Source organism: Rutilus rutilus (assembly GCF_951802725.1).
Source record: "Rutilus rutilus genome assembly, chromosome: 16".
Classification (NCBI taxonomy): Eukaryota; Metazoa; Chordata; class Actinopteri; order Cypriniformes; family Leuciscidae; genus Rutilus; species Rutilus rutilus.
In genome coordinates this window covers 29,270,957-29,288,927 of record NC_140224.1, presented here as the reverse complement: position 1 = coordinate 29,288,927, position 17,971 = coordinate 29,270,957, and the positions used below count along the sequence as shown (strand labels likewise).

The 17,971-nt window shown below is 38.0% G+C and overlaps 1 protein-coding gene across 5 annotated transcripts in view; it reads left to right on the top strand.

The window, feature by feature from the left end:
• The first annotated feature begins 12,131 nt into the window (after positions 1 to 12,131).
• Positions 12,132 to 17,971, top strand: part of bahcc1b (BAH domain and coiled-coil containing 1b) — a 94,317-nt gene continuing 88,477 nt past the window's right edge. For all 5 annotated transcript variants that reach the window (XM_084434135.1, XM_084434136.1, XM_084434134.1 and 2 more), the window contains exons 1-2: positions 12,132 to 12,328; positions 14,298 to 14,630. In XM_084434135.1, the coding sequence (XP_084290261.1) occupies positions 14,459 to 14,630 (172 nt within the window). In that variant the 5' untranslated portion in view covers positions 12,132 to 12,328; positions 14,298 to 14,458. The remainder of the gene's footprint in view (positions 12,329 to 14,297; positions 14,631 to 17,971) is intronic.

Below are 17,971 nucleotides of genomic sequence, written 5' to 3'. Positions count from 1 at the left end.
ATATTATGCGTCACATGAGACCTACTTTTGTTAATAAGCCATACTCTCTAATGTGAAACTCATTTTGGTGTTAAAGGGATAGTTCACCCAAAAATGAAAATGTTGTCATCAGTCGCTCACTCTCATGTTGTTCCAAACCTGTATGAGTTTCTTCTGTTGAACACACAAAAAAAGATATTTTGAAGAATGTTGGTAACCTGACAGTAGCCATTGACTTCCATAGTAGGAAAAAAATACAATTCATTCTTCAATATGTCGTCTTTTGCGTTCAGCAGAAGAAAGAAACTCATACAGGTTTGGAACAACATGAGTGAATAAATGATGACAGAATAAAAAAATTTGGGTGAACTATTCCTTAAAAATGATGCATATAAGCAAATCTGCACACTTAAAGGGGCAGTTCACCAAAAAAATTAATAAAAATAATTGAATATAATTAGGCTATTGGTTCACCCCAATGTCGTTCCAAACCTGTACGACCTTTTTTGAAACAACACATCATTGAGTAAATTGACAGAATTTTCGTTTTTTTAAACGTTCGCCTTTTTCCACCTTTGTTGCCATTGGCTTGGCTTGCTTAGTTGGGGACATTACATTTAACAATTAATTGAATATTCAACAATAATATTGATCTGCCTGCATTGACACTATTATACAAGAACTGAACTGAGCTGGACGATGACATCACGGTTTTCTCCAGAGCGGCTATATATATATAAATTAATAACTTTTTAAAACAAAAATGAAACATCACTGAAATTACTTAAGCTGGACTGTGACGCTCTTTTGCATTCTTTTCGTGTTATCTCTTTAAAGCTGCTTTGAAACAATCTGTATTGTAAAAAGCGCTATATAAATAAATGTGACTTGACTTGACTTAAAATCTTTTGAGAAGTGTTTGCAAGATAATTGAATAATTAATATAATTCAAGGCATGAGTGTGATGTAAAAATCAACAAACAGATCAGGAGGTCTCGGCCCACAAACTCATTTCATCCTCCCCTTCACCATTTTGCTTATTTTTTTCCCCTCACTTTCTGCTTCTCACATTCTCTTCCTTAAATCTGTTTCATTGTGTGGCTGATGGAGTCCGTTGTTCATTCGTCTCATAAAATCAAATCAGCAGTAGTCTTGGGACCTTGGTGTGTATCAGAGGGTGAACACAGGGTCGTCTCGTTCTCTCTGCACATCTTTAAAAAGAAAGCGATGCCCAAGGCCTGGAGATAGAGACTGATAAAAGGCAGCAGAATGCGAGAGAGGAACGAGGGACAGTGGGGAGAGGGAGGAAAAGAGATGGTTCATTGTTGGGTGGGCAGTTCCATCACTTGATGACTGTGGCACTCTCCTCAACCCTGCAGCTGGGTTCTGATGCCCTCACAAACTGTCTTTCTTCTTCCCAACAACAACCATGGCTTCGGGGGGTCACAGAAGATGCTTGCCCTGCCATGTGATGGCGCTACAGATGTGGTGAGGGAACTTTTTTAACATCCAGGGCAAAAAGCAAATGCGTCAGATACAAAGGGAGCGTCACAATACTGTCCTTGTGTCTTTCTCCCAGCTGTATTTAACAGCTGCAATAAAGAGCTTATTTGAAAAACCTGAAAAAAGAAGAAATTGAATGCCTCAGACTTTTTAAGGGATGTCTCTGTTTGTAGTTCTCTCTGTACTACATCTAATGCCTCATCCATATGTATACAAGTGTTTAAATCAGACCTCTTGCTCTGATCTGAAGATAAAATAATGAGCATGCACTGCTCAATCCTGTTCACATCTCAAGCCATTTGGAGCTGTGATTTGGTGGTGTGAATTTAGCACTGAATATTTATCTTTATTTTCCTATTCATAAGGATCATGGAATTAACACACCTGATGCAATTCCTCATTTTCTAAACGTATGCTGTTTACTGGAGTCATTCAGTGTAATGTTTTGTACAGTAGTTTGTTTTTAAAATAAAAAAGTTTGTACATTATGCCCATATGCTTTTCTCTTGGAGCACTTTTCTGTCCCCTATAGGCCACATGCACACTCCATAACTATAAAACGTAAAACTCTGCATTCTAAAAATGGACTCGTATTGACAACCACATTAAGCTATAGAAAGTCCGCATAGTGTACCGAATCGTTCCGTGCATCCGTCGCGAAATTTACCAAATTGATTCAGGCAACCATAGCAGTGACGTCACTCTATTTTTGGACCCTGACAGCTTGGGTTACGGTGCAAGGAAAGCACAAAGCACATAATTCTCAAATTTTGATTCTGTTTCTCTCCACTAGTTCCCCACACCAACCCTATTGGGAGGTCCGCGTGTCTTTAAACTGCGCGCGAGAGCGACAGATTATTTCTATCGTTAATATTACTATGATCGCAAACATCTCCACCACACGTATTTTATGCCTGTGAGAAGTCGAAATGTCGCTATTGTTATCGCTAAATTAGTAGGCCTGTGTCAATCATCTACATCCTGTTTCGGAAGTGACTCCTGAATTCCGTTCACCAACGGGATGATGATTTAAGTGATTCACTTATAGCCTATTTAAACGCAACTCTCATTTCTGTAGCTATGTGGCCTATGAGTTGCTTTCAATGGTTAATTACATGGAAGTTCCTGCTCCTTTGTCCATTTAAGAATAGAATGCCTTTAGCCTACTATCAAAAAATCTAAAATGTTTTGGAAATCACGGATCTTTTAGAAAGTTTTCCATTTATTGGATTGTCAGCAGCTTCATGGAGGAATTTAGAGTCTTATTTTTCTAACATATTACAGCTGTTATCACAGTGGACTAAGCACAGACAGGTTTACTGTGATTTCTCCAGTGGGGATAGAAATACGCCCTTAACATGTGATAGGTCTGTCCACAGGCAAAATTGCAGGCCCAAGGAAGAAAATTATGTCTGTAGATATAGATTTTTTTTTTTGACCATATCTACTTGAAATTTAATTTGCCATAAGTCCATGTCCTGTTTTTTTAAAAATATTTTGTCATCTCATGATATTTGCCTATGTTTTATTTAATCCACCATTCTGATTAATCTGTTAATCTCATCATCTCAGCGCTGGTCTGGAGGGGCTGAATGATGATTGAAAGGCCAATGAGGATTTGTTCTCCTGTGAAAATATCTATATTAAATGACATTTTTAAAATAGATTTATACATTTTGTTTCAAATATGTAATATACAAGGGCAGGGCAAGAAAAATCTGTGTACAGAGGGACTGATTAGATTACATTCCAATTGAAATAAATGGAACATGCATTAAAGCATTCCTGAATCAGTCACATATTTGCATCTTCTGACACTTGTATTCTGCAGGACTCTCTCTGTGCACAAATAAGGAGCATGGATCTTAAGTTTAGTTTCACTGTAATTTTAATTAACGTATTCATACAAGAGAAAGGTTAGGAGTTTGTAGTGGCAGGATACCATCATTCATGCTTTCATGAATATGGAGAGGTTTAGCTCCATCACTTTAATCTTCTGTTAGCTGCCCCGAAGCTTGCTTAGTGCAGACAATAGTGTTAATTATTCCATGCTTCTCTCCTTCAAACACTTACCATTCACATATGTTTATGCAACAAACAAGGAAGTGCCCAAAACACACAGTCATTAAGAATATTCACCACACAAGCAGATGATGTTTATAATTTCTGCCATTGCAGTCATGCCAGTGACATCGTCTTTAACGGTACAGCAGGGTAATTTGGGGTTAAGTCTGTGTCCATGAAAAAGTATCTGACTTTTCTTGCCCTCCCTTGATTGATCCCTTTTGAAATTGCATTATTAAACACGAGCGTCCATATAAGACACTGTAAATGCAGATGTGCCATGCATGGTGTCTGTTTTGTCAGGATGCTGTTTAACTGTTTAAATACACTTTGACTGCTAATTATAAGTGTGCAGATGTACAGTATATGCACGCTAGCAGATCTCTCTCTGATTTGTTTGTCATTTGGGGTAGGCCTGCTCATGGAATGTCCACCTCTGATAAATATAATATGACAACTGTAATGAATAAAACTATTGCATTCAGCACATTTCTGCACTTACACAAACTTTCATGAGCAAGTTGTAACATCTTTGGGTATTTATAAACATTTGCAATCCGTGCGGGAATTTTTCAGGGAGGTTAATATGTAAATCAATATTGATTAAAACAATAAAAGCGTCAGGGTTTATTTTTTTTAATTTTTTTTTTTTTGCAGCTCATATATGTAGCCTACACTGAGTTTTTAAAATAAATATGATTGCAGTACGTTTTACTAGAAAGTACTGTTTTAGTCTTTCAAATGTTTACATTTAATTCAATGCTAGTTTGCTGTTTCTTTGTAATTAGCTTATTTGTGAAGTTTACTAGTAGTTTTTTTTTTTTTTACTTTTTTTTTTACAATTGTTTCAGTGTAGATGATATAAACCCTTAGTCTTGATAATAGTCTGACAGAGTATAATCTCCCAAATTACAAATGTCTTTTAATCTCTCGTTTGCCTTTTTCGGCTTCAAAATTGATATTCTCAAAAGTGTTTGTTTCTTTGTGTAAAACTTTTTTTGCTTTGAGTGCACCTTTAAACGGCACGCCTGTTTAGCACTACAGCGTTCACCCTTTGCAAGTTGGTTCTTTTAACTTGTAAGTGCATGACAAGTTGCACTATATCAATATATTTGTGTAAAGCTAAAAAAGTCTTGCGTCTCACTCGATCGGTGCTCACGGGACTGAAAGCGTTAATTTTCAGACGTCATCATTCCCGGGGCGGTGACCTTAAAGGTAGGGGTGGGGGCAGATTTTTGCTCCGGGGATGAGTGGGAAATACGCCTCGCTTTCAAGGCAAATAGCCTGTTTTGGATGTAAAAACATAACTTGTTTGTAAGAGTCGGGCATTGCTTTTCTTTCAGGACAACAAATGTATTTTGTAATGGATTGCCTGTGTTTCCTCAAGGTAAATCTGTAGTTATTTAAGTAAACAACATATTGAAGCGAACGTGTGTTTGTGGTGTTTCTTGTAACCTCCTCTACATAACATCTGTTCTCGGACACATTGGATTTGTCGAATGCATTGTATCAGCTGCAGCACCCTTTACAAAACGCGTATGTACATTGAAAAACAACAGTTAAAATCGGTTTTAAGTATCAATATTCTGTAGCCTACAGTTGTTTCGATGTCTAATTTCGCACGCGTGGTCACGATCGACTCGCGAATCGTCTGCGATGTATTTTAATTTCCTGAAGTTCCCACATGAAACTGGCTACTTTAGTCCGATTAAGGTAGGCTTGGTTCTTTTTGCAGATCATGTGGAAAGTCCAATATGGTGGAGAAGATCTGATTTAAGTATCCAAGGTCTATACGACGCAGAGGAAAGGGGCCGCTTTCCTCCTAATCTTTTCCAAGGTCCCGTTCGGTGCAAACATGCAAAAAAAGTAGAACAGTTCAAGGTGTGTTAAGGAGTTGGGGTATGCTCAAGAGACACGTGCCCTCTCCCCTAATTAAATGAGGCAAAAATGCAATGGTCTGGATATGACAGCAGATTAAATTTCGTTCGCCTCTCCATCAATTTTCTGTTTAATGTCACTGAGCTCCATTGTGGGAGAAGAGGACGCGTCATCCAGCCATAAATTTGTGATTATAGAGGCTCGAGGAGGCAGTTGACTCTATTCGGACGGATTTGCTCCGTACCTTCAGATAGATCTTCAACAACCAGAAACCATTCAAGTGTCTTTTATATACCATTTAGGCTTTAAATAGTTTTTACCGGACTAGACTATGACTAAGTAGTCATGATAAATTAAAAAGCCTCTATTTTTTTTTTTTTCCAAAGGCTGTTAAGATTAGTTAGAAAGCTCAGCGCGAGGAAGGGACACTTCAGACGGCTTTTTCTTGATGAAAGATTTGAATCCAGATCACGGGCGCATTCCCCATTTCGCATAAATCAATAGTCAATTCTTATTTAAAAAATATTTTCTGTCTGGATGGACTTCCATTTTTATAGGTAGGTGTTTTCTACTCATCTGATTGTGATTTATTTCAGCCATAAGGACTTTTGCAGAAGTATTGAGAAGATCGTGCTATGTTTAGGCTACTCGTCAATGTTTGTGTCCTTTATGCAGAAGGTACATGGGTTTTCGGAATAAATATGCTAATGGTTTACTACAAGGCTGTTCTTGACATTAAAATACACTTTCATCTCGGACATACACCATTCGATCAAGAACTATTTGGCGGTCAGTAAAAAGAGACTTGTATCAATTTTTTCAGTATTTCAGTATTCAGTATTTTAATGCCTAAACAATATATTTACTTGTAGCCTACAATTGACATGGGAATTTTAGAAAGATACTAATGTGTTATATCTCGTAAGATTTTTATCACTATTAGGGTATAGCCAACACGCCGTTCTGTGTAATATGGGAGAGGGCCTTTTGACCGGATATTTGATTGTTCTGACTTTTTCATTGTTTGTGCTGGACTCTCAAATAGTTTACGTCACACAAAAAAAATCTAATTTTAATACATATAAATTATATTAAATTAAATATCATTTATTTTAACTTTTATACTTATTGTTTCCGTTCACATGCTAAATGTTTAACTACATCTCTACTATGGTCGTTTAGTAGGCTAGTTTAAGTAATTCATTCATTCGAATTCAGTCATTTGCATTATTGCTTTGCTCACCAAGATTATTGGTCATAGGGTCAAAACATTATTGCTTATGTATTGATGGTAGCTTATATGATTTCATATTATTTCAGTCTGTTTGGATTGAGCCATTCGTGAAATGTAATACTAGCTATACATTTGTTTATACAACCAAATTAAACTCGGAATGACTCATTTTTGTTCCCATAAAAATCAACATGTATCAAGGGCCTTCAGGAGGGACAATTACGTCGACTGATAACGTGTAAAACATTGAATGCATACCTGTGAGAGGAACTATGAAGATCTGACAACCACCAGGCTGTGATAAAAGCATATAGCCTACTACATAGGCTATACTCGGATCAAAACAGCACAGTGTCCCGTGTCAAAACCGAGTGGGCCACTGACAATCCAAAAGCATGTGCTGAGCCATTCCCTCAAGGATTTATTTGAATCTTTACATACGGACTCATTATCGCGAACGCAAACAGTGTAGACTATTATACTGCGTTGTGTGACTACATCTCTCATAATATTTTTATATAAGGTAGCCTATTTAATTATGGTTGCACTACTTTGTTTTAAATTTATGGCAGTAATGAGCAATATAACAGCTCGCAGTCATTCCTACTTAGGTCATAGGCTACTTTTGTAACTCGTATTTTGAACAACTGTATAGGCTACTACAATACGAAGATTACTCGAAATAGGTATTGCTAATATTATTCACTAATTTCCTAGTAATTAGACCACTCATCCGATTAATATTCTTTAGTCACGTTAAATTTGGGAGATAAGCTTTAAGGAGACATTTTATGAATTATCACAGAATTTCAACTGAGGTATTTATAAGACAGTCTCATTAATGAAGCACTATGGGTGGTAAGTCGTCAGTTTCTTGTTCATTATAAATGGATCAGTCAATAATTGGTGCATATCAACGGCAAGTAGCCTATTTACTTCCCCTTCATCTGCGTTGTTTTGTGCTTCTGTTCTAAAGTCCTAGGGAGATTTGCAAGGTATAACCAAAAGTTTCTTGAGTTTTTTTTTTTTTTTTTACGGGTGTGTGTAAGTGTTTGTTTTTTTTTTTTTGGTATTTTGTTAGATTCATTTACCTCTCTATAGTTTGACTTCTCGCTTTTACAATAAAACAGGTCGTAATGAGGTAGGTTTGTGCCATTTATGGGGGTGAAGCAGTACTTCCCTTAATTGGACACAGATGCTCTTTTTCTATCGATAACGCCGTACCCTGGAATTTATAAAGGGCAGCTAGTCGGTATTCACCCTTATTGGCAGTTGTTTTTTTATCATTCAAAAATTATCCCTGGGCCTGTACTGTCTTAAACCCAAAATGTTGTTAGGGTTAGGGTTAGGGTTGGGTTTCCAACCTCTAGCTACATTTGATTTAGCTTGTCTCTTCGTCGTTTCAGGTAGAGTTTTGACTTCGGTGTCAGGTCTGTCTAATATTACTCCCATATGCGATTGCTAAAATCAACTGTGCCTGTTTCTGCATCGCTGATTTCATTAGACCTTACTGTTCTTGTAAAGTTATTGTCATCGACACAAATAACGCTTGACAATGACAACGGACCACAAAACACAAATTTAAACTAAATATTCCTACGCCTAAAACCGGTTATTTATAATGTCCACGTTTTAAATACAAGTCCTGATACACACCAGTATACTGCATACATTGGGCCCTCTAAACCGTTTGTCCATGCCGTGTATGCACGTCCCTGATGCCTGACACTTACCAGAGGCCAAGTCATTTCACAAGAATTTTGTAATTCTGATGGTTGCAAATATTCAAAAGTAGCTCCAAATATATTTCGCTTGGATATCAAATGCAGTAGCCTAACTTAAATCATCAAAATGAGAGGAGAGGTCACCAAATAGCTACCAATCAACCTAATTTAGAGCTTGTAGGTTTAAGACGCCTGCATGCACTCTCAAATATTCAATCAAGTTCTGTTAAGGAATAAAAGAATTTGATGTTCCTGTATCATTTAACACCAACGTAAAATTTTACACTTCACGTTAGTTAAATGATACAATATTAATCCCTATAGGTTAACATAATAATTAATTAGGCCTATTTTTTCAATACAGCGGATGTTTTAAACGTGTTTCTCGTGCAATTTTACGAGCAGATCTCCGGCCAGTGAGCGAAATGAATGTCTTGACTGAACATGCTCCATCCTCGTCACCAGTTATGGAGTGCATTGTCACAATGATTCATCCGACGGACTCGCATAAAATCCCCTAACCTACATGGACGTGTATGCGCATGTAAGCATCGTTTATACATTCGAATCAGAGTGGGCTCTAGTATTCAGGCATCCTCTGTCTTATTCTTTTGCCAAAGGCAGACCATGGGGATCTCGCACTATCTAAAACTGGTGTGCAACTTAGGCCTGACAATAACTGCGTCTCTGCGCACCCTTGGCCTATACGCTGGTGACAAACGCCCCGTTCCGGTAGTTTGAATGTAGCTGGAAGATGGAGGGAAAGTGTCAATCAGAGACGCTTCATTGATCACGGACAATGCCGTTCGCAGGACTGGTCTGTTTCGAGAGCAATCAGTCACTCCGCATTAATTATCCCCGCGTCCCACAGTAGGGCAGCTCGCGCTGGCACATGGACAGTGTGTGTCTGTTTGTGTGTGCGTGAGTGAGTGAGTGAAAGAAAAAAAAAAAAAGTAAGAATGTGTGTACGCGCGTGGGGAGAGGAGATTGTGTGTGTGTGTGTGTGTGTGTGTGTGTGTGTGTGTGTGTGTGTGTGTGTGTGTGACAGAAAGAAACAGACACTGAGGTTGTGTTCAGGTATAAATGTAGGCTATATGTATTTAGACGAGCCTCCATGCGAGAAAGAGAGTGCATTTGGTTGTGTGTAAACGTGTTTGCATGGGCTGCTTGCAGTGTGTGTGTGTTATCCGCACACCACTAAAAATGCACCCCACCCCCACCTTTCAAGTTGCGAAAAGGAGCCAATAAAAACCCGACAATAAAAGGGTCTTTCTTGTCACTAAATAAATTAAGTGCCGATATCTGCTTAAAGCGCTGCACCTTTTTGTGTATTGCAGAACGGAATTCTTTATTGCCCCAATGTTATTGGTTTTTTCCAGCATTTTTTTTTTGTTTTTTTTTTTGATAGAAGGGTCGGCGGTAGGGCATAGCACACACTCTGTAACACGTACTGTAGAGTTGGTTAACACAATGACTGTGCACTTTGTCATATTAAGAGCTTGCTTATGGATCGTTACTTGATTTCATACTTCTGAGGCCAAAATTTCTGTTGAATCTCATTCACCGTGGCATTTTTCTTTCAGGACTGACCTTATTTATCTCTCTTTATCTCTGTCTTTTTCCTTTCCTTTACAACAAGCCCCACTCCTACAGGATCATAAACAATTTATAAATTAATGGAATGATTTATTGAACTGTTGATTATTAATTGATTCCACCACATCATGGAATGTTTTATCGTTTCATTAAAAAAGTTCCAGTAATTATATTTTTTTAGTAAGTCTATTGTCTCTCTCTTTCTCTCTTTTGTTTAGATGGCCTCAATGATCAGCCCTTTTTTTTAATCAAAATTTTTAACTATAAATATATAAAATACCAAGCATATGTGGTTTGTAATATAGCACATTATAACTGTTCTCTATATATTGGTAATCATTATATATGCCTATGCTTTTTTTCCCAAAATATTTTGAGCAAATATTAAAAACGTAATATGCTATATCCAATAAAGCTAATGGTGGTCGACGCCTCCCCCTTATTTATTTATTACAAATGGATACAACAAAAAACGTATAGACACTTTAATGAAATTACAGTTCTTCTAATAGCTTATATGAAGTTGCCCTTATAGTTTGTGTGATGTTGCTACGCAGAAGGTTTTGCTGGATGAAGTTTAATGGGTTGAATTTAAAGAGGTAATGAAGAAAGGAATAATTGCAGAGTATAAAAAAACATAGAAGAACAAAGCCAAAACAGTACAGTATATATTTATTATTATTTTTTTCAGTTTATTGAAAGAAAAAAAGGCGTTTGACAGGCAATATATATATATATATTTTAATAATAATACATTGTGGGCTAATAAAAACAACAATAATAATGTAATCATTTCTGTTAATAATCATTTTCCAGTTCACTCACCCAGGTTTTGCAGAATTGCATTTGTACCGAGAGAAAAAAAGAACGGCATACAATAGTTCGTTTTAGCGTTTAATTGTTAGTTTATATTTTACGGTTAGTTTATATATACTTACTCTTATGAAATATCCACTCAAAGTTATAAGTCGCAGTCAATGTGAAGTTTTTTGTTTAAATTTCATCGTAAAAAATCCTCTGTTAGCATACGCACGCTCGTTTTGGTCGCTTTTGCCTTCATTTCAGCCTTCTCGTGTTTTAAGTCTTTTAGATTCCATGTATTAGAATTGTCATGTTGCTGTTGAATTAAGCGATATTAATCCGAGAATCTATACTTTAAATTTAATACAACATGTAATTTCCCCCTTTTTAACGCATTCCCTTTGATTAAGTCACTCTTGACTCTCCTTTAGCTTTGGGGCCAACGAGGTTCGCCTAGGGGAGGCCTTGAAACCGCCCCTCCTTATCTCCTTTCATCATCCAGCTCTGGGACGCCTTGAAACCGCAAGGCCAGTAATTGCTTTTTTCAGGCAGCCCAGTGCGGACTGGACAGCAGCCAATCAGAGCCTTGTTTACATTCTATGATTGACAGCGCTCTGGCAACACGCCAACCAATCAAACAATTTTAAGGACGAGGCCCAGGATTTTAACTCTTTGTTTGCCATCGCACCGTAGTTTGGGCTTTAAGTGATTTCCCATCTTGATGTGATCTGGGTTAAATTTGTTTCTTAACTCCTTAAACCTAGCGTGCAGTGACATGCTTTACATTGAATGATACATACTGTAGGCTACTTTCACAAATTGGTTAAAAAAAAAGAGAAAGAGAGTTTATTTACGTTTGGCTGATGTTAAATTTCTCATTTTATCATTGTTCAGTTAGTTTGTATTATACTCAATGAGACACACCGGATATCATTTAAAATAATCAATAGGCTATATAATGGCAACTAATAATTTGTCATGTTTGCCAGGCTTACTGTTCCGCTTGTTAAAAACTCAAACGTTGTGAATTGCGTTTCTTGTGTAGTTTGAAGTCATTTAAATAATGGCACTGTAGGCTGCATAAGCAACCATGTGGTCGTGCCTCGCACTGAACTAGTCGCGAGACAGGAAAGCTCAAATAAAGCGCCCGCCGTTTTGTTTAGTTGATCCAGCTGACACGCCATTGGCTCAGAGCGCCATCCAATCGGAGCCACTGTTTATCCTGGGGCGCGCTGCACGAGCTTATTGACATGTAGGTATTAGACCAATGGGCGCGACTGCTCCCACAGTCACCTCCCCCTCTTCTCCTTGAGTGGCACTAGCAGATTCAGGAAAGAGCCTCTGACTGCTTGTACGGGGCTCGATTCAGCAGAAGCTCTTACTACTACGGTGCATCTCCGAACTTCTGCACTGCACACGCACTGCAATCAGCAGACTCTAGGATGTAACCATTTCCAAATGTTTTTATTCTGCTTCTGCTCTCTTTTGCGTATTTTTTGTATTATGTTTTTTTAAATCCATTTATTGTTTTGCAAGGAATAACTTACCAGTAAGTAATTCGTTTATATTGTATTTATATGCGTGCAATAATAAACATTTGCCTTCAAGAGCTGCTCTTACTTTTTGTTTTTTTAAAGAACATCTGGCGTTATACAAAATTACCGAGTTTGTGTTGCAGGGGGGGGTGAAAGAAAAATATCCCTTTATTTTCATCCGACTCTGTTGCTTTGTTTGAGCAATGATGATGATAATAATAATCATTATCATTATAATAATAGAAGATTAGTGCAAGACTGAATTTCTGTTTGAATAAAGAAGGAATTTTATTTAGAGGGAAGACATTAATGCCTTATCGACTAATAATGTAAAAAAATACAAGTGTGAATAATTATACACAATCTTAACAAAAGACTTCCATTTGTGAACTGCTATGCAATGGACGTGATGGCAGAAGAACATACGCGCTTTTACCTTTGTAGGCTACACTTGAATAATGGACAGTTGTTTATTAAATTGAAACTGACCATTGGCCTGTTAACTAAATTCTAGTTTTCACGTGCTTTTATTCTATAGACGTTTTATATTGAAATACCATGATTCATAAAATTGTCTGGATTTTATTGGAGTTTAAAATGGCATTTCCTAACACTCAAAAACCTTCTTTAGGAAACCTGTTCTTTCATGTGCTCCTCCTCACCTCCCATCCGTCCTCCGAGCCAAGTCTAATAGATCTCAGATCCCAATGAACGTTAAAAGTTCGGCTTTACTTAATAGTGGGAGGTTGCTGCGTTCAAATACTTCATGCTTTAAAATTGCTGCCCAATTTCTTTTCACGATGTTGCAGAAATGATACATGTTTGCTAAAAATGTCCTTTGTCAGCGCAAAAATGGTGCACTACATTTAATTCTGTGCCTCAGTGAATGCTCATTATTTGAGGAAAATTCTCTTAAATTGATGCCTAATGTTGTGCACATCAATTCACTCACTCAACTTCTCTCTTTTCATTTTTTGTGCTTTTAATGAAAGTAGTATTGCTACAGCAGTATGGCACTGCAACCATCCTCACACTCAAAACTGGGAACTTCCAACGTTTTAAGGCCTCGTTGCTGAAACATCCAACAGCCGTTCAACGTTCTGAGCGTCAAATATCTGAAGATGCGAGATAAGGAGAGCACCATTAGCGCCTTTCTAATTATTGCCTTTCAATGTTCAATATCTGGAAAAAGTACTTTATGCAAGCATGTTATGAAGATGTTTTGAAACAAATCTCGCGCATTAGTAACACCACATGACAATTCTCTCAATGCACCATTTTGCCATGACAAGACTCCATCTGCAACAGCGCAAGATGTTGCTTTTACCCGTGATTTAGGAAACTAAAGGACTAGAGGCCAGAGGTGAAATATAGACGCCATCATCCATGTGCTGTTGCCTCATATACAAAGGTTACAGAAAGCCTGGTTCAGACGAACAAAGCAGTTTAATTGAATGGAATGACTGAGGAAAAATTGACGAAGAAATTACATTTATAGTTTGATGCATTAAATAATTAACCGTTTGCAATGGAAGCGGTCATACCAAACGTCAGCGATTATAGATTTTCTTAAATAAAATAAAAATCATCTTGTCTTGTGAAAGACAGAACGACTGGTTTAGCTTTGTCCATTTTATATATATTTTTTGCTTTAGACGTCCATATGCGTAAGAATAGGCTACTGTAAAAATGTTTTGATCTTGGCATCTCTCTGAATGGTATGTAGCCTGCAGTGAGTCTTCCATGTAAAAGTGGAGGTGTGCTGCAAGCTCGCTCAATTGTGGTGAGATGAGAGAGACGAGCGGAGAATTTGTAGTTTAGGCAGCAGTCGCAGCAATGGACGTACACTCCTGGTGTTTCCAATGAAGGATTACCATTACACTTCTGAAGGATACTAACATGATACGATCTTGTGGATTTGCATCACTCATTCGTGTAACTGGTTTGTAATTGAAACTACATTTTATGATTTTTGTGTTGCAGAAAACATGACTGGGACATACTTTTTTGGCCGTCAGAGCCAAAACTGTGCTGAATGCAAGACCTAACCGAAACTCTAAACGGAATTATAACATCTGGGCGGCGTTTGGTTCGGTTCTCGTGGTTTCCCGCTCTGGATTTCGGATTTAACGTTTTTTATCGGGATGGAAGGCCGGGATTTCGCTCCTCCGCCGCACCTTTTGGCAGAGCGAGGCGCGCTGGTTCACAGAGCCGCCTCGAGGATCACTCATGCCGGGCACACGACAGTGCAGCATCCCGGTCACTTCCAGCCTGGGAAATATTACACCTCACATATAGCGATGCCTCCACATTCAGGTAAGTGCTTGTGTTCCCCTGTTGATAAGTGAATGCTTTTAAAACATATATTTTTAGCAGAATTAAATTGCTTAACTTCAGAAAAGCGCGTTGACTTGTAGCCTATACTTACTTTTTATTGGGAAATTAAGGTCTTTTTGGAAATAAGCAATTGCTACGGACTCAGTGTAAGTCGCGTCTGACAGAATTAAAGCGTTTTATTGAACAGTTTACTTGCATAATGTCTGTCATGTGCTGCGAAAAGGCTGGTCGTTTCTAGTTGATGGCAGTTCGTATCCTAAGAAAGCGGACAAGAAAATTACCTTCAACCTTAAGTGAGAAGTTTACTAGCTATATAGTCAAATGGAATTTATATTAGCTAATTATTTTTTTGGATGATTTAATTAATGTAGTGTTTTGTTAATAACGAACTGTTACTTTATAGCTGGATTGCCCTCTTTGTTTCGCGCTCGTTCATACATCTAGTTTTCTTTTGACAAAACAAGTTGTTTGGTCATATCTATTCTAGTAAAGACCCGCGATTTTATGTTAATTATTAGGGTGCATCTTTGAGTGGCTTGCTGCTTTAAGTTAATAACACAAGCTTTGGTGTGTGTGTGTGTGTGTGAGAGTGTGTCTGCGCTGTGGTTCGAGAAGTCTCCCAGATTAGGGTCAGTAGCTCTGTGTGTATGCGTATGTGTGTGTGCTAAAAGAGGCGTCTGTAATACCAGAAAATCCGGTTTCTATATTGAGCGGTGATGTGACGGGGTGCGAATGAGTTGACAGTACATGCATTAGATTTAACAAGTGTCTCCAGCATTCAGTGTACCTTTGGGATAGAGGTACACTTTGCATTTTGATTATTAATGAGAAATAAGTTCGTATGGTATATGAATGCGTCAGTCTGTGAATGCTTCTTTTGTTAGTAATCACTGAGAAAATCATATGTAGCCTGCATAATTCCACAATTTATCATTTTATAGGCTATATAGGCCTAACTTTTCATATTGTTGAGATAGACTCCGTTTTGACTGACGTGTTTTTTTTTTTTTTTAAGAATGTGCTCAGCAGTTTAATAGTTCATGAAATAAATAAATTCCCGTTGGTGTTGTTTTAGTGTGCTTAAATATAGGACAATATATATTTTTGATTAGTTTTATATCGCTTAAATGTATTTTTTGTTGTTGTATCAGATTCTATATTTTTCGCATGTAATTGGGTGTGGTATTAAGTTCAGCATTTAAAATTGACTTAATTTAAAGTTTATTTCGATTTGGGGTTTGCTGTTCTTTAGACTCAAATTAAATATGTTCAGTCGAATTCTCGGTGTGCTCAGCCTTGCTGACGTATTTTCAGTCTAATTCGAAATGGACTCATAACGTTCTCCGTGCTGTAGAATGAAATTTCAGAAGCGAGATCTATCACAGCGCGCGCTGACTCTGATGGTCCCCGGCCCACGGTGAATGCGCGCGGGTACTGACGGGGTCTTTAGCGGCTGTCTTTCTCTCCGGCCTCCCGCTGCATACCCTCGCACTGCCTTCTTAAAAGTCATTTTTATTTGTTCCTTACACAAATAACTTCGTCCTAATGCCTCACACAGAGACAAACAACGAAAGTCCACAAGGCAAACTCTATAAAAAATACAGCCTCTTTTACGATAGCTGCTTTCGAGAAAATGTAGCCTGTCGTTATTTTTCATCTCTAATGTATTGAATCGGTTCATTGTCTCTTTCTTCGACGACTGTCGTCGAGCTGAATGCATTTTAAAAGCCGAACCCCCGGTAGATTGATGGATTTTGTTGTGCTGCTCAGGTCTCGCGTGCACATCAAATGCTGCTCTGGCAGTGCGCGCGGATAATGTGTACAGTAGGATCTCCTTTTCTTCTTTTTTTCCCCTACCTCTCTCTCTCTCTCTCTCTCTCTCTCTCTCTCTTTCTTTTCTTTCCTCCATATCCTCAGCAGATGTCTTTAACGTCTGCCTCAAGGCGGACGCCAGCTCATGCCATACAGGTGCATCATTTACTTGTGTAGGCTATGTGTGTCTGTGTGTATGAGTATGTGTGTGCGCTCGTATCAAATTCTTGTTCTTCCGCTGTGGCTTTTTTAATCAACACAGGTGTCTTTTCTGCTCATACAGAATAGATAGTATATTGTAGTATAAGATGATATGTGTATTATTTTACATCATATACTGGGACAAAAGTTATTTATTATTAAGTTTTAGATCTTGCCCTTTTTGTCTGAATGGAATGTAACTAATATATATATATATATATATATATATATATATATATATATATATATATATATATATATATATATATATATGTATGTAAGCATATTTTCCTCCCTTTTGTGTGTATTATTAAATTTTCTTCATCATTTATCAATTATTTTATATATATTCCCTTTAGATCAGGGAATTTAGATAATTTCAGACACTCACGCTCACATAGAAAGTGAAATCCATTGAGTGTAGACATGCAGCATGGGAGGAATGTGTAAAAGTCCCTCAATGTTTGTGAAATTAAGTAAGAAATGCATTCTGGTATACTCTTTTAGCCAGAGCTACAATTTTCGAACTGTTCAATTCAGACAAATACTGATAGATTGGTAGATGGATTAAGAGAGAGGATAACTTAATTATTCTCCGATGGAACAAACACCAAGGCTCAGTTCAATTAGGTGGCACCCTGTCTGTCTGTCACGGTCATCCACGTGGTTGTTCACCATCACCCTCGGTGTTACAGAGAGTTATTTCGTAGCTTTGTGCTGTAGCAGTCATGTTTCTGCAAAAGCAGTGGTCTGCCCTGTCAAACCTCGGTTGGCCTTCTTTCATATCACTTCTTCCTCTCTCGCTTCTGTGTGCCCTGAGTCCTGATTTAACAATGCTGTCTGCGCTGCTGTTGATCCTAACCTGTCTCACCCTCCCCGTCCACTCGTTCCTCCGCGGTGCAGCCCTGTTCCGCACAGAGGTACTGCTGCCCCCGGGCCATTCGCCTTTGATAGGGCTTGTAGTTTAAATTAGTTGCGTTCCCTAGGATCTAGTTAGTATCTCTTTTTCCTTCTCTCTCACTTTTACCTGTCTGTCTCTGCATCATCTCTGAATTATAGCTAATGGATCAGTTTGGGCCTAAACGCTAAATGAATTAGGTCATTTCTTCGGGAATATCCCTAACTTGATTTGTGATTTGGATTGAACGTTTAGTTTGATTCCATCTTCATCCTGAACTTCCGTAATGGCATGCGTTTCTTCCGCTTCTCCAAAAGGGGGGACGAGTGAAAGTGACTAAAAGAGAGAGAGAGGGAGACGAGGAAAAAGAGTGGCTGAATGTTTCCACCTGGTTGGTAATCTGGCCCAA